The 20,746-nt window shown below is 41.5% G+C and overlaps 1 protein-coding gene and 1 long non-coding RNA gene across 3 annotated transcripts in view; both read left to right on the forward strand.

Moving 5' to 3' along the window:
- LOC142830803 (uncharacterized) overlaps window positions 1-20,746 on the forward strand; it is a 427,426-nt gene that overhangs the window by 378,621 nt on the left and 28,059 nt on the right. For both annotated transcript variants that reach the window (XR_012906315.1, XR_012906316.1), the window contains one exon: window positions 2,462-2,744. This is a non-coding gene — a long non-coding RNA (uncharacterized LOC142830803). The remainder of the gene's footprint in view (window positions 1-2,461; window positions 2,745-20,746) is intronic.
- SOX2 (SRY-box transcription factor 2) lies at window positions 14,286-16,912 on the forward strand. The gene has a single exon (XM_006138488.4). The coding sequence runs from the start codon at window positions 14,922-14,924 to the stop codon at window positions 15,867-15,869; it is 948 nt and encodes a 315-aa protein (XP_006138550.1). The 5' UTR covers window positions 14,286-14,921; the 3' UTR covers window positions 15,870-16,912.

The raw sequence follows: 20,746 nt of genomic DNA on the forward strand, positions 1-20,746 counted from the left end.
GTGATCTTTTTGTCATAATTTTTTGGAGTGCTTCTTTAGTTTTCCTGTAGACTCCTACCAAGATCTGTACACATTATCTCAGGGCGACGTTGGATTTCCGAGCCAGCAGGCGGTTTTGTCTGAATAAATCATGTTTCCCGATAAGCTAATCAGTCTTTCAGAAACTGATTCAGAGTTAACCAAGAGAACCATTGTAGATAGAAAGAAATGCCACATTTACCATTAAGCCTACTTCCTTTTTACTGGCATGGGTGATTAAATAACGTTGCTCAGTTACTTCCTGAATTTTAAAATTCAGTGAAGTATTGATACGATTTGCTTGACCTCGTGCACTTTATCGTTTTGTCTACTTATTACTGTTTCTTGTAGTATTTTAAATGCTATTGCAAAATTACATAAGGTTCAGAGAAGTACAACTGCAGATGGACGGATCAAACCTACATGTAAATGAATGTATATGAATGTATTAAGCTGGTAGAATAAAAACTATCCATATGCATTAGGAATATTCTCTGAGAATCTGTATATCACTACAGAGGTGTGTGTATATTTCTGTCTAAAACTGTTGAACTATTTAAGTCACCATCATCTAGTATTCATCTTTCTAAATGTCTTGCAAACATTCCACTTTTTTTCAGATGTTCGCACTGATCAAACCAGTTTTAAACCGTTTCTTCCAGCCTCCTCGCTTTAATTCTAAGCAAGGTGATGCTAAAATGTGCATCTTAATGTATAAAACCGAGCATTGCAAAATAAGCCATGTGCAAATAGTTTAACTTTCCGTTCTGATGCTTATCTGTGTTTCCATCGTTTCATAGGAAAGTTTTTAATTGGAGTGTCAGTAATAGTTCGCAAATAATCCCTTGTTAAATGACTTCAGATGAGTTCTAAACCAATAACGGTTTAGTTCCAAGAGGGAAAGTAGAGTTTGAAGGCGCAGGTCATTTTTGTCAAAGGGCTCATTTGAGCATCTTTTATTTTGCTGAAAAAGCTAATTAAAGAACGTTTGAAGGTTAAAGTCATTATTCTGGGCTGTTGTCGTGCTACAAGTGAGCCCAGTTTTATGAAAACACAAAGGGCAGAAGTCACAGAGGTGGATTACTGTCAGTCCAGGCTACAGAGGCAAAGAGAGCTGTGGCATTAATTCCTATAGAAAGGTAGACAAACACAGCCACTGACTAACAACTTTCCCGCAGAGACCTATTGTCTAAGCACTTTCTTTTGCTTTGGGGCTTTCTTGCACTTGATACAGACCTCAGCCGTAATCAAATCCAAAAATTAGGTGACAAGGAGACTTAAGGATGCAGAATTCTTGACCTATAGAACAACATGCGGGGGGGGGGGGGGGGGGGAAGAGGAGGGGGACTGCCAACTAATGTTTCCCTCTAATATCATTTTTAGTGTTGCTAATGTATTCATTACTAAGCAGAAGATAGCAGTTGAAAAGAACTCTGGTAGATCCCGGAGCATCCTAGATACAATTTAACTTTCAATTGCTGGTGGCTGAGATACACTTCAGGGTAAACCTTCAGGGCATCGGAGAAAGGACCAGTTAAATATCCCTATTTAATGAAACAATTAGAGAGGAGGTAGTAACTTTGATGGTGGCTGCGTCAAGTTCTAGTCCAACTAGTGTCGGGTCTGTACTCTGTTCGTGTGTGGGTACAGATACATGCCTGCGCATTAACATGTTTGAAAATACTTTATGCTAATCCTCGTGTCCATTAGGACCAGTTTATGCCTTTGTGTGCGTGGACAGCCGATTGAAAAACAACACACGCGGAAAGAGAGATATAGGTTCTCTTTAGCCTGGTTTCTCCGGTAGTCATTTGACGTGCTTTTCGCCTGTGTTCTGTCCCCCGCCCCCCCCCCCCCTTTCGTAAACTCTCTGGATACAACTGCAGATCTCCCCAAATTCAAATAAACAGATGTTTGGACTGATTAAGACTCGAGAGGGAAAACCCTGCAGCTGCAACTGAAATAAATCTACTGGTAAAATGTTAATAAAAAGCATGAAGAGATCAGTTCGACCTTGCAAGGTCTTTATTTTTTTTTCTTCCTATATAAAAAAATCTTTATCAAATCCCTATTCTATGGCTTCAATAAACAGAACCCATTACCTCACGGTAGCTTTTGTTGGCCCTATACAAACGAGAACAAAATGGTTATTCAGGAGAACGCTTTCGATTTTGATTGTGTGTAGTATGCACAAAGAGCAGTGTTATTGTATTAAAAAGAACCATCTGTAGCAGAAACAATGGCATCAAATTATCTTTGAATACCCACTGCAAAAATATAAAGCTTTTTATTATTATTATTCTGCTGCACGGTGGAGGACAGAGAAGTGACTTTTTTGTTGTTGTGGGTGCTTTCTTATAACACACACACACACACACATACACACACACAAATCAGCCATTTGGGTTTTTAAACCATAAACGATTTTTTTTTCTTGTTCCAGGGACTGCAGTTAAAAGCTAGGGCTAGGAATTGGAGGATGTGTAGGCAAACGGAAGAAGAGCCGGGGGAAGAAAAACCGAAATGGATTCATTCTCTGTCCTGGATGGAGGAGCAGAAGAGGAGAGATGAGAAGGGGACGTGCAAGCTTCCTCCAACTGCCTCTGTCCGATGAAAAGTGATCAACCCCCCGGGGCTGAATAGAACTCAAGGGTCCACGCGGACTTTCGCTTTATCCTGCCAATCAAACTGCTTTACTGCACAACACCCTGATCTGGCATGGACATGTAAGTAGCTGCAACAGAACTTTGACATTCAGGGTTGTTGTTTTTTTCTTCTCTTTCCTGAGACCTTTAAAAAAAATCTGGACGTATTCCCCATTTACGAATCCTGTAACTGGCAAATCTGTGGATGAAAGCGTTACATTACATGTTGGGAATGGCATGTGCACTTCTGATTTTTTTGCTCCGGTGAAACTGTGCGTTAGTGTATTGCATCCCGAATGCTAGACAGGACGAGTTGCTTTGCAAAAGCCACACACGCACACACAAACACACGGGGTGCAAATGGCTCTGTGACCTATTGAGCAAAAAGAGTGAGCCAAAAAAAGTGAGCTTTCCACCTATTTGGATGTTTAAAACGATGCTCTTTGATTTGGCGTAACCCCCTTGCAGGATACAGAGAGAGAGAGAGAATCCGGGCTAGAACTTGATCAAAACTGTGGAAATGTACATTTACCTGGAAGGAGCCAGTTAGGAATCTTGCTGCTTCATTTGATGCCCTATTAATTTGGCTTCCGGGAAATAGCTCCGGTTTGGGGGAGACTTAATTTGAAGGGGTGTTGTGTGTAGTGGAGGGAAATACACGGGAGTGTGTGTGTGTGTGCGGGGGGGGGGCGGGGGAAGATTACCTGAGATTATATAAATATAGTATGCTGAAGCGGCTAGCTTCCTTGGCAAACTGCCAGCTGCATAAGACTAGGAGCTGCTCTCTCGCGCCTCCTAATGGTAACTTGAAGATTAGCCTTTACCTGATTCATCCCAAGAAGGCAGCTGTTCCCCCGCCTTTCCAAAGAGAAAACTGATTATTTTCAGCAGAGTAACGCCTATACCAAAAGCCTAAGATTTCTTCCCATCCCCGGTCCTTCAAAATAGGCTCTCAAAAATAATTCCTGGAAGGCAGGAAAGAAACAGGGATCCTCCGTGAGCAGACCACTGCGTGAGCGGTGGTCCTTCGAGGGAAGTGATAGAGAAATAAATGTAACTCCTGAATCTTGTGTTTTCCTCCTAATACACAGAAGATTGATTTGGGAATTGGCAAAGTTTTGACATTTCGGCTAATTATGATACCGTTTAACGGGAAGTTATGTTTAGGGGTTGTTAGCAAAGTTGTGAGGTTTTTTTATTTATTAGTTTTTAAAGAATGTGAGAGATAAAGGTTAATCTCGAGCTGAAAGATAGAGCTGTGATTGACAAGAGAAAAGGTGTTGAGGGCAGGTCGAGCTGTCTTATTTACAGCCCACTGCTTGCTATAGAGCCTTTGTTCGGACTGGAAAGCTAATGTAGTGCTGATCAAAAGCACCACAGAGTTAAAGGAGTGGTAATGACTGCTAATTTCATTTCAGCCGCATACATCCCCAACTGCTGTAATTAAAGACATGCTATTTAAATACAGGTGAAGAGTTTTTGTAGTGGGGAGCCAGTTACAATTTTTTTAAGGCTTGGGACTATAAAGGGATGTAGATTGATTATTTTTAAATGAGTTGGTTTTGCCATGGCACCTTGCCTCTTGAGAGTAGATTTGTCGGAAATATAGAAATAATATAAAAGAAAGAGGGGGAAAGAAGAAGGGGAAAAAACCTCCAAAAACTTACAAACCATGAATAAGAGCCATAATCAAGAGTTATTTGATTTTTTTAAAATAATTAATCCGCTGTAATGGCAATTCAGAAAACATTTGAAACAGTGGGGAGAAGGAAAGGGGAAGGCTGCTTGTGTCAGCTTTTAAGTACCTCTAAGGAAGATCAGGTCTTCATATTATTACTTTTTAATTAAATTATTTTACCACTCCATGGCTGGGTTTGTTGGCTGTGAAACGATGTAATTTCTCCACTGATATAACAGTTTCTTTCTAGCAAACATCAAAGGATAAAAGCTCTACATTTTCGTAGTTGGTTAAAATTGATACAAAAAAGAATTTAGCCTTTAATCTCTTTTTATCCATGAAGACTAAAGATCTGTACTCGACCCTGCTAAGCTTCCAAGCTGCCCCCCCCCCCTTCCGGGGCTGGTGCTGGGCTCAGATGTGAGGCGGCGCTGAGCAGGTTGTCTCAGCGCCCCCTATTGGACACGGTGGGAGCTGCGCAATGCTAGTTATGGGAACAGCAAGAACCTTGTTATCTGGGTTTATGTCTCTCTTCTTTCCCTTATAAAAACTTTAAATAAGAGAAAATAGGCTGGCAATTAAAATGAGAGGAAGTGAAAGAGATTTAAGTCAGTGTTAGAGAGCTGTCCGAAAAAAGTTTTGGATTCTTTTTTGAAGAGGTACGTGGAAAATCAATGAAAATTCAAGGCGAACTAATAATCCAAACCAGAAATTGCTGAGGGGAGGCTGCCTATTCTGTGTTTATTTTTCTTGTAAATATACATAATAATAATGTATAATTAATAACTAGAAATGAAACAAAAATGCCTCCCTGTATTTTTGTAAACACTGGTTTTAGCACTTCTAATTCCTGCGTGTTGCTTTAACTCACACTTAGATATTGACAACCTGTGTGCAACTGCAATACATACGGTAATTGATACTCTAGATTAGGATACCCGATCATCATTAAAACACAAACCCATTTGTTAATATTTTAAACAAATGAATAATTATGTTATGTTTTTGCTATCCAATAGTTGTAATTAATCATAACATTGAAAGCTTTAATAGTCATATACATTTATTGCCTTTTTCTTCTCACGATGTTTTAGAAGTGGTCAGTATTGATCGATATTTTTTAGAATTTAACACTTCGGTTTTATTTGGAAAATCCTCTAAAGGACCATGTTTTAAAACCGGGGGAATACTCCCCTACACCCGCACACACACAAAAGTACTCTGTATACATTTGAGAAAGAAGTATTTGTTTAACTGTATCATTTGATAGATGACTTTTTCCTTTTGATTTCTCAAAGTAAAAAATCCTCAGTCATTTTTTTAAAAAAATCCAAAATATATGGAAAGTGCTACTTTATCTCTCAACTTTTTGGCTGTGGAGTCATTTATGTTATAGGAGTCTGTGTAGCTCAATGTAACTCATTAAACTATTGTATTTGTAAAGTCCAGTAACACCCCCAATTCAAGGGTATTTTTGTACTGCATTTGAGAAGAAACACTAATTGAAACCAAATTATTTCTGCTAAATTGTGGTTATTTTGTATCGCCAGTTGGCAGCTTGAATCAAAGTTATAATGAAGCAGTTTTAATATTTAATGAGTCTTTCATGAGTTGGTCTCCCAATAAACTTTTCACTTAAATACTGTATATGAATAGCATTTCCAAAAAAATCGTGTTTATTCTACCGCCTATGTTTTCTCTATATTTTTCAGTTTGCTCTCTGCTTGAAAGCCTAGTCAAGCAATTCCTTAGTAAGAATGCCTAAAATAAAGACATCGTGTTTTCTGTAAACAATAGCAAAGGTACTGTACAGAATGACAGCACAGCGGAATTCTCATTTTTCCTGTTCCTGTTTTGCTAGCTGCAATGAGTGTGTACCTTTGAAATTAACTAAGGGAAGAGATAGGTATAGATCTGTCAAGAGCTCTCTATTTATAGCTAAATTGGCATCTTATGTGTCAGTGACCATTATTACAGGAAATGGGGAAAAATCAAAGCAGTTTATACCCAAATGTTTCGCATCGGGACGCGGTTTACAAAAAATTAGTAGCTCTCACTGAAAAGTGAATGATTAACTCAATTCTTTGAGAGATGCTGCTAACGTTCCCCTTACAAAGAACTATTGAAAGGGGTGAAAGCTGGGCCATAAACGTCATCCCCCCCCCCCACCCTCAGTAAAATGTTGATGTTTTAAGCCACAGCTCAGGAATAATCGCTCTAGCCAAAGTTAGTTTTTAGAGGTCTGTATCAGTTGAAGGGCCTGAGTCGGTAAAGCCTTACTCACGCAAGTAGCTCCTTAGATTTAAGATTGGGCCCTACATTTGGAAAACGCCTTGGTGCTGTAAATATATATATAATATTGGTGCTATAAATGTCTCTATTAAACGCCTCTTGGGATTGTAGATAAAATATTTATTTTCTTTTGGAGCTAGGAAGGGGTCCGGATTTCCAGTGTTTCATAAAACACACACATGGTGGGGGCGGTATTTAAGAGCACAATCTAAAATCAGCTTGAATTGCCAGTTTCCAAAGGTGGGGTTTTTTTCTTACTTTTCCTTGGCACCCTTCTCCCTCTGCCCCTTTCCTCTGGCAGGGGAAGAATTTCCCAAGGACCAGGCACTGACGCCCACTTTCCTCCGGCTCTCCTCATCAATAACAAGGAACTCTTGGCTGTTCTCCAGAATGGCTAGTGCAGAGTAGATGATCGGAGCCTTATGTGGGAACCGTGCGAGGGGCGCTCATCCCTGTCAAGGCGGACCATATCTGGGAAGTGTCTTCGGTATCAAAGGGAATTTTCACCCCCAAACCGCGGCACGTGTATGTCCCTCCAGAACACCCTTCTCTTAGTCTGTGTTTTCATTGCAAACACCTCTCCCCCCACATGAGCCTCAACAGGAGCTGCTAGGGCATCCTTATTAGCCTCGACTCAAGGTGCTAAGCTGTTAAAACCGATAAATCCGCATCCTGGTTCATCACTGTCCTGTATTGTTCATTTAAATCGGACAGCGCTAGTGCCAGAAATCGGAGAAGCTCCATCTTTTGGTTGGCAAAAGTAATTAGCTCATTACATCTATTGGCTTATAGAAGGGTAGTCGTGGTATCAAGGGCCCTCACTTTGATAGACTTTGTCCTCATCAGACAAGGGAGGCAGAGAGATGAGTGGTTATAGTCCAAGAGACGGATAGAGTCTGGACTTCTAGATTCTACCCTCAGCTTGGCGACCTTGTTCAAATCCCTTCTCATCTCTCTTTGCTCCTCTTTGAAACAAGAGTCTTCTCTTGGCTACCTCATACCGTCCTCAGGCGCCGTGGATATTTCTAAAGCTCTTTGAGATCCGTGAATGGCAGGCACTTTATAAACGGGAAACGTGCACCGTCTGCAATGCCTCTGCAGATGAAATGCTCCTTAAACACGAGTTCAGATAATAGACAGCTCGTCTATCATGTGAATTAAAACCCATCGCCGGTCGGTCGCTGGAGAGTTCTGAAATCACCAGTCTAACTTGACACAATGAGCTGATGGTGTCAATAGACCCATGCACTGGATGTAGAGATTGTCACTCTAGATCATAACAGTTCTGAAAGAGTCATTATCGTCTGTCCTGTCAATGATCCCCAAATTAAGGACTAGGAAGAACGCAGCGAGACAAAAGGCACCGTCTTGGTTGCATTATGGATGATCGTGTGAGTGATCTGTGAATCATTGGAGGCTCTTTTTTTTTTAAACCATGTACTTTTTTTTTCAAACCATGCCCCAGGCTTCTAGGGTGCGTTGAGGTGCACTGAGGAGAAAGGCAACCTTAAAGAACCTCAGGCTGTGCCTTATACATTTCCATTGAAATTGCACGAGCCTCTTTGGGAGTCATGATTTCAATGGAAGGACCATCAAAATTCCATCAAAACTGTCCTGGGTCCAAAGGGGAACTCGTTTGATTTTAATGCCATGCATAGTCCTCCAGACAGATACTGTTCAAAAGCATTTTTCCTTAAAACTGGGGGAGAGAGGGAGAAGAGTAGAAAATAAAACGCAAAGCCAAATTTAAGCAAAGGACAATACATTTGGATTCAACACATCCATGCCCAAGCATTGGGATTATCAGAAAATTCACCCATCCTCCATGTTCTGCAATACTGGGACAGTTAAAGAGGGATTGAAAACCTTTCATTCTGGATGTTCCTGCTTTTGTAGGTTTAAATCAAGCAGTTAACGTTCTTCAGGAGAGGGTTTTGTGTTTAATATACATGAGTTCATTCAGTTACAATGGGAAAAGAAAACTCATTTGTTCTTATAAACCTAGGAAGGGAAGATAACTTTAAATAGGCAGCCAGAAAGGATCCAGTTAAAAGGGTCTCTCTATATATACAGTAAAAGGCCTACACTCAATTGTGCTTTTTCTCCTTTATATTGTGCAGTAACTTATGAGTTTACGCTAAACACTGGTGCTGGGTTGCTGTTGTATTGATAGGTTTATGGAATAACTCAACATGGGATCAAAATTAGTATCTTCTAGTGAAAGAAGGGGTAGGAAATACTATCTCCGAGGTGAGTGGAGAAAATCTCAAGGATTTTTTAAAAAGCTGGTGGCTAGTTATGATCAATTGCATAGGAGTGTCTGGTCAAACGGTAGGTTATTTATTTAGACGCCTTTGAAAATTATTCTCACAGGTGAGTGAGAAGGTTTGTCTATTAATCTTGCATTTTATTATCTATTTTAAATTATATCAGGCTTTGGGATTTGCGTGTGCGCGCGTTTCTTGGTCCAGAAGAGAGAAATTTGGTTTCAGGGGTCTTTTTACAGTCCAAAGGCTTTGCTTGTAAAACACGTTTAATATAAAATCAGAATCTTGTAGGGGCTTGGTTTTTAATGGGCACCTTGTGAACACACATTTAAATGACTGGAGCCTCTTGTAGTGGATTTAAATTATATGGCTTTCTAGTCCCAGGATCCTAGCACAGGCAAGTCGATCTCTCTGTATATCACGAATTCTTGTGCTGTCGCAACTGGAATGCTGGCAGGAGTGAATACTTTCCGTATAGTTAATTTTTCCCCTCGGTCGCACGTGTGCTCGTCTTTAGATTTCATTAGTGAGAATTAGGATGAAAGAAGGCACAAGGAAGGAATGCGGAGCTCGCTCTGCATTCCGCAGCTTTTCAAGAGTCCTTAGAGTCCTTGAATGAAATTATTGGGTGAAATTGGGTTTGGCTGAAGCATTTGTCATCCCCACCCCATCCCACCCCTCGTTCGTTTGTACGTATAATGCCACTTCTGAGCATTACAATCGGGCTGCTTGCTGGACAGACAGGAACAAAAAGCAGATTAAACAGTTTTAAATAATCAAAAAATATCTAAAATGTAAGCAGGGTGGATTACACTTGCTTCAGCGTGTCCATTCCCTCCCCCCTCCCCGTTCAAATTATTCACCTTCCACTCATCCTGACCCCCTCCAGAAACCAACAACCAACACGGGTTTAGGGAAGCGGAGTTTTGAAAATGGGGTGGGTTTTGTAATCCCTTCGAACCGGGACGGGAGAGAGGGGCGCTCGTATCTCACCCTCAATTAGGTTACTTCCAACGCAAGTTTTGAAGTTGATTTCGGTGCCTTTAACAGCCCAGAGATTGTTATTAAGGTTGTGAGGCTTCCCTCTCTTTGAAAACTTAACAAGGTAAACAAAATATTAAGCGCTTGCTTTGTAAGCTGTTTAAGATGCAAGCTTTTGTAATTAGTTGCTTCAAGAAAGGCACACAAAATTGTCTGTTTTCCTTATAATATTTCAAAGATTTCACGACATTGCGGCATTTAAAGAAAATGGCTAATCAGCTTAACTCTTACTTGTAATATCTTCAGTACATGATCCCCCCCACGCCCCCATAGTTATTAATGGATGTAAGTGAACAAAGCTTTCCCTATCAAAACTACATCAGTATTGGCCTGAACCTTGGTGTTCTTCTCTGGGAGACTTTCCTCTGGGCGAAAAAAAATATTTTGGGGTATTTCTCCACCACCACCTTTTATGCTTCCCATGTGGTATTTTAAAGTTACTTGGAGATTGGGTTATATAGTTAGCGTGGTAAAACTTCCATTGGCTAACTTTAGCTTCTCCTGTGTGGTTAACTGGTTCCAGAATTAGAAGGGGGGGGGGGTGGAGTTGTCTGTACATTTTCGTCTTTAGATTTTTTTTAACGTAATGAAATTAAAACTTTTGGAGCTCACAGTTGACATTTTGCAGAAAATTGAGTTATCAAGGCAGTAATTATTTCACAGGGAGATAAAACTCTCATAGCCCTAACTGTCAAATAGGGCCCTTTTCAGATTTTAATTACAAAATAAAATTAGTCTGCTCTTCCTCGGAAGGGTTTGTGAGTGGCTAAACAGAGCTTTCCCCAATACTGGTGGTCGTCAAACTCTGCTAATTAGCAATGCTGAGAAATTCCAGTTAACAAGGACATTCTCTAAGTCTCTGCAGGTTCCCTGCCGTTCGCCTTCATTTCCATAAGAAGATTAAGACTGGAGGGGAACACACTCAAATGCAGATGCAGAAAAGAAGCGTTTTTAACAAGCATCATAATAGTAAGATGCTTGGCTAGTTCTCACCTAATTACTGCAAGTTAAACCTCTATTTGCAGCTAAGGACAAAAAATAGGGCTGAAATCTTCCGTCTCCACAAGACTGCTTAATAGTTTGCTTTAGATTTGTTACTGGTAGGGTCAATACAGAAATAATCTGTATGTATTATTTCTTTTACAGTTAACACGATAGGTTGTATCTTCCGCGCTTTTATAAGAAATTGGTGGGTAGAGCCTGTGTCAGAGCAGTAAATAAATAAAAATCCACGTAGTTAACATCAATTTTCTTGTTCATAGACTCAACCTAGGAATAAAAGTGACTGTGCCTAACAATCCATCGCTGAGAAGGTTTGCAGACTAGTAGTTTAACGTAAGCACTTTTCATTTCCATAAATTATACCAAAGGCAACGATTTTTAAATTCATTCAGATTACACCATCCTTCTCCAGGCCTCCTTTTGAAAATGTCTATATTCTTCAATAGAATGTTGTTGTTATTCTTGTTAATTATTAAGATTGAGGTACTCCGATTTCATGGAATTTTTTTTTGTATATTGCTTAAAGGAGTAGCCAGTAACCCGATATAGGGAGACACATATGTATACAGGAAACTGGGACATTTTTCTGAAAGAGCTATCTCTTTATCTTATTTTCTATAGCACATTATTATGTATATATGCCAGAGACAGTTTATTGCATTGATAAGTAAAACACCGTTAATTAAAATAAAGCTGTAAATACTCATGATAACACAATTGTTAGGTATTTCCATACCTTATTTATATGATAAATGCAATTAACAAAGAGCCAAGCCAGCCACTTTAACCTCTTCAATGTGTTATTATAGAGATCAGGCACAAATATATGCATCTAGTTATGTGTAAAATCTCTCCTTGCGTTGCCTCAGCTGAGAATCACATACACACAAAATTCCAACTGCTTCTGCCTCTGTAGCTGGAGCGGAGAATAAAAATACGCCTTGGTTGTATAACACCAGCCATCAGTTATCAATTTATTACGATAAACAAACACCACTACCACCCACCCCCACCCCCTTTTTTCAAACTTAATTATCCATAAGATTTTTTGGAATAATGTTATCAAGTGCAGACCAAAGCATAAACAATAACAAAGTAAATAGTTGGTGTGCCCTCGGTAGTGTCTGGAGAATCAGGATTCGTTTATATCTTGAATCTCATAATTTGTACCTATTTTTCTATGGTTTAACCTATCACTCTATGGGCTATACGTACATTTTCGAATTAAACACATTAACTCCGGTAGGTTATATTTGCATAATCCATAAAAGATGCATTCGTGCTGTTGGGGTTTATTTATTATTTAGATTACATATAATTATTTAGTTCGTGGGTTTCCCCCCTTTCCTTTATTATTTCAAAACATTTTATTTTCAAAGTAAAGGGAGGGACATTCTCTGGGAGATAAATCTACCAGTAGGGGGCGCAGCAGTCCCATACCTGTAACCCCCAGCTCAGAAAGTACAAGGCAGCCCTCTCTCAATATGCCTCATCTCCTTTTGTGTGTGTGTATTTCTAAATCATTCTTTCAGCATTTTGGTTTAATCCGATGAACAGTTTAAATATAGAAGATTTTACAATCTATGTCTCTAAAGAGTAAAATAAAAATATATTTCGATGAGGGCGATCTCCCCCCTCCCCACCTCCTTTCTGCCCTCAGCCCTACACTCCCCCAATGCTTTTGTTGAAACAAACTTTATTTAAAAAGCTGGAGCAGTCTGTTTACGATCCGGTGTTTTCTTGTGCAGATTTAGCCGACTGAACTTGGGAGAGCCTGAAATCAGAAGCCTCACACTTAGGTGCTGGAGCTGGTGGGGGGAGCTGAAGCACCCCTTGGTTTGAAGTGGTTTCCATTATATACAGGATTTCCAGTTTGGTTGAACAGTTCTCAGCACACACATACCCCCGCTATAAAAATTGCCCCAGAACCCCCGGCCTCACACACGCCTCGGTACAAAAAGGGCGTAAAGGGGAGGTGTGGGCGCAGAGGCACCGCGAAAGAAAATAATCTATTTTCCCGAGTTAACAAATGGAACGTGCCTGTCGATAGAAATCGCTACATTTTCAGTTTGGGGGGAAAGTTGAGGTGAGGGGAAGCCCCTGATCGCTTAAGCACTTCATAGAAGAGAAATGGCGTGAGGCTTTTTCTTTTTCTTCTTTCTTTCTTTCTTTGTACTCAAGTGCATTTTAGCCACAAAGATCCCCACAAGAGAGTGGAAGTAAACTTAGCCGGGGCTTTGTTTGGCACCGTGTAGTGACAACAAGAGAAACAAAACTACCTATTTGTAACGGACGTGCTGCCATCTCTCTCCAGCATTGAGCTCCCACCTATTGAAATCTTTACATCGGGACAATGGGGGAGAGTCTAAAATTACCCTCCGGTGTCTAAAGCGCATTCCCCATTTCTCTCTCCGGTTCCTTGTCTCCTGCCCACTTTCCCGCAAGTCGCCTCACCTCCACGCGCCCCGTCCCAGCACCTGGGCCAGGCTAGCCCGGGCACTGCTGAGCCCCGCGTTGTGCAGGGGACAGTCCCAAAAAGTACTTTCCATCTGAGAAATAAGTGGCGATGGGGCGTGTGAGGAGATCGATCCCCTTCCAATACAGACCTCGGGGCTTGCTGGTCTTTTTGTTTGTTTGTTTTTCAATGGGCCTCTCCTTTGTAGGGACTTGTTATTAGGGAGCTGATGGGTACATGGAAATACCGTGTATTTAACGTGGTCCCCCCCTTTGTTTAAATTAGACACACTAAAAAGCCCCTCTTTCTGGGAGGCTGCTGGAGTGGAGGACGGTTTGGGTTGTTTTCCTGGGTCTGAATGGGGAAGGGCCCGCGACGGGGAAGTGGGGAGGGGGGAGGGAGAGGCGAAGGATGCAGCCAAACCCTGGGCTCGGAGGAGCGCGATCAAACTTCCCTGCCGTTGAGGAACAAAAGAAAGGGATTCAAAAGTGGGCTCCGACGCGCAACTCCAGCATGCGCGCACCGCGCGGCTGGGCCGAGTCCCCAGGAGCCGAGGAGCGCTGGGGGGGAGGAGGGGGCCAGCTGTGCTTAGCTGGCACGGCACCGGGTGAGCGCCCCGTTTAGGGTGCACGTATTGATCCGGTGTTAATCGGTGCTATGGGGGGAGGGCGCTTAGGACTGCGGAGGGGCCGGGGTGGAAAACATCCCGGGGGACACAGGGCTTCCGATGCTTTCTGGAAGGAGACCAGGCTTGGCACAGCTGTGCCCGTCCCTGGCTGCCCCAGTCCAGTGGCTTTGCCCTCCCCTTCTTTCCCCCAGCCCCAGGTTTGGGGGGGGGGGGTTGTTGTTGGGTTTTTTTAATGTAGCAACAACGCTGTTTCCCCCACTTCCTCCAACAGGCGTGCGTGACCTGTTGCTGTCAGAGGAGAGCCAAAGGCTTCCCAGTGGCTGCCTCGCCTGCCTTGCGCACCCGCCTCCCCCCGCAGAGCCGTCCCGGCGGCGGCTCCGAGCCCCCGCCCCGTTTCATGCAAAACCAGGGGTAGAGACTTGTGCTCAGTGGAGGAGCCGGCGCGCGCTGATTGGCCAGGGCAAACGCATTTATTCCCTGACAAGCCCCCATCACATGGATGGTTGTCTATTAACTTGTTCAAAAAAGTATCAGGAGTTGTCAAGGCAGAGAGAGAGAGAGAGAGTGTTTGCAAAAGGGGGGAAAGTAGTTTGCTGGCTCTTTAAGAAGGAGCAGGGAGAAAAGGAGGAGGAAGAAGTTGTATTTCCACCAAGGCTCCAGTGATCATAATAATTTTATTATTATTATTATTATTAATCCATCCGCCAAGAGGAAGCCTCGAACCCTGAGCCAAGTGTGTGTTTTTGGGGAGTCCCCCTCCCCCTTCCACACCCCTCCCTAGGAACGACAACAACAACACCACCACCAAAAAAAGTCCAGCTTGAGACTTTCCTGTGGCGGCGGCTGCATCTCTCGCTTCTCCGCCGAAGGCTTGTACCAGGCAAGAGCCGTTTGAATGTACAACATGATGGAAACCGAGTTGAAGCCTCCCGCCCCCCAGCAAACTTCGGGGGGAGGCACGGGCAACTCCAACTCGGCAGCCAACAACCAGAAGAACAGTCCGGACCGGGTCAAGCGACCCATGAACGCCTTCATGGTGTGGTCCCGGGGCCAGCGGCGGAAGATGGCCCAAGAGAACCCGAAAATGCACAACTCCGAAATCAGCAAGCGGCTCGGGGCGGAGTGGAAACTTTTATCCGAGGCGGAGAAGAGACCGTTCATTGACGAAGCGAAGCGGCTCCGCGCCCTGCACATGAAGGAACACCCGGATTATAAATACCGACCCCGGAGGAAAACCAAGACCCTCATGAAGAAGGATAAGTACACATTACCCGGCGGCTTGCTGGCCCCCGGCAGCAATTCCATGACCACTGGGGTAGGGGTTGGGGCCACCTTGGGCGCTGGGGTGAACCAGAGGATGGACAGTTATGCGCACATGAACGGCTGGACCAACGGAGGCTATGGGATGATGCAAGACCAGCTCGGCTACCCACAGCACCCGGGCTTGAACGCTCACAACGCGGCTCAGATGCAGCCCATGCACCGCTACGACGTGAGCGCCCTGCAGTACAACTCCATGACCAGCTCGCAGACTTACATGAACGGGTCGCCCACCTACAGCATGTCTTACTCCCAACAAGGGACCCCGGGGATGGCCCTGGGATCCATGGGGTCCGTGGTCAAGACAGAGTCGAGCTCCAGTCCCCCCGTAGTCACTTCTTCTTCCCATTCAAGGGCTCCATGCCAAGCTGGGGACCTTCGGGACATGATCAGCATGTATCTACCAGGTGCTGAAGTACCAGAACCAGCTGCCCCAAGCAGACTTCATATGTCCCAACACTACCAGAGTGCACCTGTTCCTGGTACAGCCATTAATGGCACACTTCCTCTATCACATATGTAAGACAAAAGGGTTGGGGGGGGGGGGGGAGGAGGGAGGAAAACTAAACAAAACAAAGAAACAAACAAAAAACACTTTTATTAGAGATTCTGGACTTTTTTTGGACTATTTTTGTACAGAGAAAACTGGGGAGGGCGTAAATAAAACCATCAAGGAACTTGTATAGATCTGGAGGGGGAAGAAACTACACAAAACTTTTAAAAAGTTCTAGAGAAACGGTAGGAACTTTGCAGAAAGTTTGCAGAAGTCTTTACCAATAATATTTAGAGCTAGTCTCAAAAAGCGACGAGAAAAATGTTTTAATATTTGCAAGCAACTTTTGTACAGTATTTATCAAAATAAACATGGCAATCAGAATGTCCATTGTTTAGATAGAAAAAAAAACTTGAGAATTTGCCAATTCATAAAAACAAACAAAAAATAAAAATAAAAACAGTCGACTTGGAAAATCGTGATAACTGCAGCTGAATTTATAGCAGCTGTAGAGTGGATATTATTTTACAAAATTTGGACATTTTAATTGTTTTAGAAATTGTACAAAAGGAAAGAAGTTAGGATACGTACTTGCAAAACCACTGAATTGTTTTGCTATAAAAGAGCAAGAGTTTAGATTGTAATTTTTTGTTTTTGTTTTTTGTTTTTTACTTATTGTTAAAAAGCAGAAATTGCCATGCAGGGTCACACGCCGTTTGTTAATTTATAATAGCTTTTTTGTTTCCAAACTTCATCCTGTTCAGATTTAAAAAAAACAAAAACAAAAACAAAAAACACTGAAATTACTGTGTTTTGAAATATTTTCTTATGGTTTGTAATATTTCTGTAAATTTATTGTGATGATATTTTAAGTTCTTTTTTCTTATTTTCCGTAGTTGTATTTTAAAGATTCGGCTCTGTATTATTTGAAATCAGTCTGCCGACAGTCCATGTATATATTTGAACTAATACCATCCTTATAACAGGTACATATTCAACTTAAGTTTTTACTCCATTATGCACAGTTTGAGATAAATAAATTTTCAACATATGGACAACTGACGTGACGTTTGAGTCTTGGATTTATTTTTGTAATTCAAAATGTTTTTTTAAAGGATTCGAACAGTTTAAGATGGCACTGTGGTTAGATGAGTATTATAAATAATACAGCAATATAGATAACAAATGCAAATATGATCATTTATTTGTAAAATGGACTTTCATTACTAGGTGTGACCAACTGAGCTGATCTTTTTGGATTTAAAAAAGTGGAGTAGGCAACTTACAATGTATACATGTCATTCCTTTAAGAAAGGGTAAGAGGACGTTTGGCTACTTTGCTGGTTCACACCACTTGTTGCCATCAAAAGACTGTGGTCTGAACAGGAGTCTTGCAACAGATTTAAAGTTAAATGGAAAGCAGTAACATAATTAGAGGGACTGGAAAGGCAACAAAGAAGAGTCGTTGCTCTTTTGATTTATTTTATAACCGGTGCGTTCTTCTTTTGGGAATACAGTATATTTAGGGGGAGGTGGGCTTACCTTAATTGTGTGAGGATAATAATACAATAGGTGTCATGGTTGCATTGTCCAGGAGTTTTTAAGTGTTTGTCTGTGGCTTCATAAACTTTCCACTCCTCCATTTTTCCAGGGTATAGGTGTGTGATGTGTGGCGGGAGGAGGAAAGATAAAACAATTCTTACGCCAAATACTTTCACGCTATATCACAGCTTTTTCTTGAATCCTATTTCTTAACTTGCCAGCGCGGTGTAGCCCAAATTCGGACAATCTCTGCAGATGGTAACAAACCCAAAGAGAAGCGTTCTCGCCAGCCAAATAAAAGAAGAGCACAGCTGACTCCCTGAGGTAGATTTTTACTTTGTACTGTTCTAATCGCAGTTTGCAGATGACAATGATTATGGTTCTGAGCTATACACATTTCTGGCCCCCGTAGCATGGGGGAAATCTATCTGTAGGTGATATTTTCACGTGTGCAAAGTCCAGTAAAGTTGGGGAGGGGGGCAAAGTACTGGGCATATTTTTCAGGGAAGCACATACATGGAATTGTAAGGGTTTTTTTTCAAAGACCACGCGTTTCATATTAACTGATAATACTGGAGATGTGTTCCTGAGATATGCACAAGCCTGCCTCAGGAATAAGAAAGATTAAAATAAAAACAGACCCACTAGACATCGAGATTCTTTAAACTACAGTGATGCATTAGTTGGTGCGTATATTTTTTTCTAAGAATGTGTTTATGCATAGTGAGGAAAAGGCTTTATGTCTTACCTAAGTATTAACCAAGCTATAATTCTGTTTGTGTCTGTGTCGCTCGTGTTTTTAAATCTATGTGTATAGTATTTGACTGTTGGTTACTGGATTACACTTCTGCTCAGAAAACGGGGTGACTGGGGTAACTGGTTTTTATGTGGTGGTGATGTACCTTAAATTTTTCTGGCCTCCACACTTTTCCCTATCTGCCCGAATGAAAATCAAAATTGCAGTCCAGAAGATGTGGAGTTCTGATCACTGTTAGTATACTTCAGATCTGCTTGCCCCCTTTTCTTGTGTTTCTTGCGTCATGCTGTAGTTGGTAGGACAGCTATTATTCCAGTTTACAAGCCTTTCCCCCCTTCTTCTTATTCAATGCAAAGACTAAAAGAATTTCTCAGAGTTGCCCAACATTTGTAATGCATCTAGGGATTATTCACGTGGGAACAACTGCATTTCCCTGCTTTCGCTCACACATCTGATAAAAGAGAACTTTGAATAAAAACCCAGTCGCTACCGTAATTCATCTTAGCCAATTAACAGCAATAAAATATGGGCACGTTTTGAAGTGTTAACTGAAATATTCGAGGGGGGTAATTTGAAATGTTCTTTTTTTTTTAACACAGAAGGCGAGGTGATGCAAGTAAACAAAGCCCTATATGAATGCTAAGTGGATTCAGCAACTTTTTTTATATTGACAGATTGCTTAAACTTAGCTTTTGGTATACGATGTAAAGATTAATTTTTTTTAAAAAAAGTCTGATCTCTCTTTGAGTCTGGATGTATACACATAAATGTGTATGCCAACCTACCCAACGTTTTCTATGGAAAGCTAAATAGATTTATTTTATAATTACCACTTAGAAGAATGGCATTGACCATTTGTTAATTTCCAGTTCAACACGTGGAAACAACCACCTGATTTGTTTCAACTAAAATATTACCCTAAGCTATTGTTTATTCTAGCTGAAATGTTCGGTAGTAGTAACAGTGTTTGTTTGTTTACTTTGATGCACAGTACATTTGAATCTGAATTTATACGTGCTCTGAAAAGCACACACTTGGTGTTGGGTGAAAGAGTGGCATTGTAATGTTTCTCTAACCTTATGCAGAGCAGGAATGAACCCAAGGCTAAGATTATAGTTTCCCCTGTGATATTTTTTTTCTTTTTACAACATTTTATGGAAGGGAGGCTACAATATTTTGCTGAACCGGAGTAGATTAGCGAGGTTTCTTGCCAAGGTTGGGAAGCTGGTATTACAGAGTGTCCCCGGGGGAAATGGCTCACATTAACCACTAAATGAATATTTGACAAGGGCTCATTCGGGGGTATTATTACTACAAACGGGTCCCTACTGGACTTTCTAAGGGTCAAAGAGCAATGGTTCAATTAATTATTTAGACTGTTAGTAGATTTGGTTGTAATAGCTGTACTTATTTCTACAACCGACAGATTCTTACTGTAGGAACCCCTCAGGAGAATCTCTTCCCCGTCAGCAATGCCTTGCGATTTAAATACACAAGGTCGCCAAGGGGAAAACGGTTGCCTTTTTCCATAAGATATTTCTTAACGAAAAAAAATCTATTTTCCTTTACGGTACCCGTTGCTCTTCTGTCAGAGAACAAGAATTGTGTGTGATCATCACACTGTATTGCATCACAACATTAATACCTTTTTACGCCCCACATGCATGAGACCTGGACAGCTATCTTGGGACTAGGATGTAGATAGCTTCCCCCTTGAAGCCCCATATATTATGAAGGAAAGAGGCCCATAGCTGATAGGTATGATTAGATACACTTCATTTATTTCACTCCTGAGCTAACTCAAATATTAAAATCTAAAGCGTGCTGAGCAACCTGCGAGATTTGCAATGATGTATTCAAAATGCTGCAATTTAGGCTGCAGGAAATCCAACCTTATGAATGTTTTAAAGCTGGTGTCAACGTGTTTGTTGCTGTGAGCGATTTTTTTTAAAAAAATTATTTGGTTTCATTTCTGCCACAAACTTGTCCGGAGTAGTAGATACTAAAAAAGGTTGAGAGTGAGATTAGGTGACAATAATATATGTCGAATGAATGAGATAAGCTGCAAGGGGGGAGCGGGAAACAGTAATTACAAACCCAATTCATTCAGCTTTTCAGGACTTTTGTTGTGGGAGCTCTATTGACGGGTTTCGAGCTGCCAGTTTTCTCACATTAAAAAGAACTGATCAACGCCTCAGGGGGACATGCAATACCGCTTAACTGCATAGTGATGGGGTACTCATTTAGGGCCATTACAACAAGAAAATTAAACAGAGCTTTTGTGTGCACCAGGTTTACTTTTCAATTGCTGACAGTTTATAGCTAACTGCTCAGAGATTGAAGTTTGATTGCGGTTTGATCGCTTGCTAGTTAGCACCACAGCTTAGTTTTGGTAATTAAAACCCGCTCTGCTGAGAATGCCCGGGGAATTTCAAGAGCTGGTCATATTTTGCTTTTGAGGAATCAAGTCCATTTGGCAAGGAGGTGCAGCACAGAAGTGAGTGGTTGTTTTCAGCCTTTTAAAAAAAATGAAATGCTAAAAATTGTGTATTTCTCTGTGGCACAGAAAGTCAAAATACCACGGAAGAAACTAACATTTTCCTTGTTG

Source organism: Pelodiscus sinensis, chromosome 10 (genome assembly GCF_049634645.1).
Source record: "Pelodiscus sinensis isolate JC-2024 chromosome 10, ASM4963464v1, whole genome shotgun sequence".
Classification (NCBI taxonomy): Eukaryota; Metazoa; Chordata; order Testudines; family Trionychidae; genus Pelodiscus; species Pelodiscus sinensis.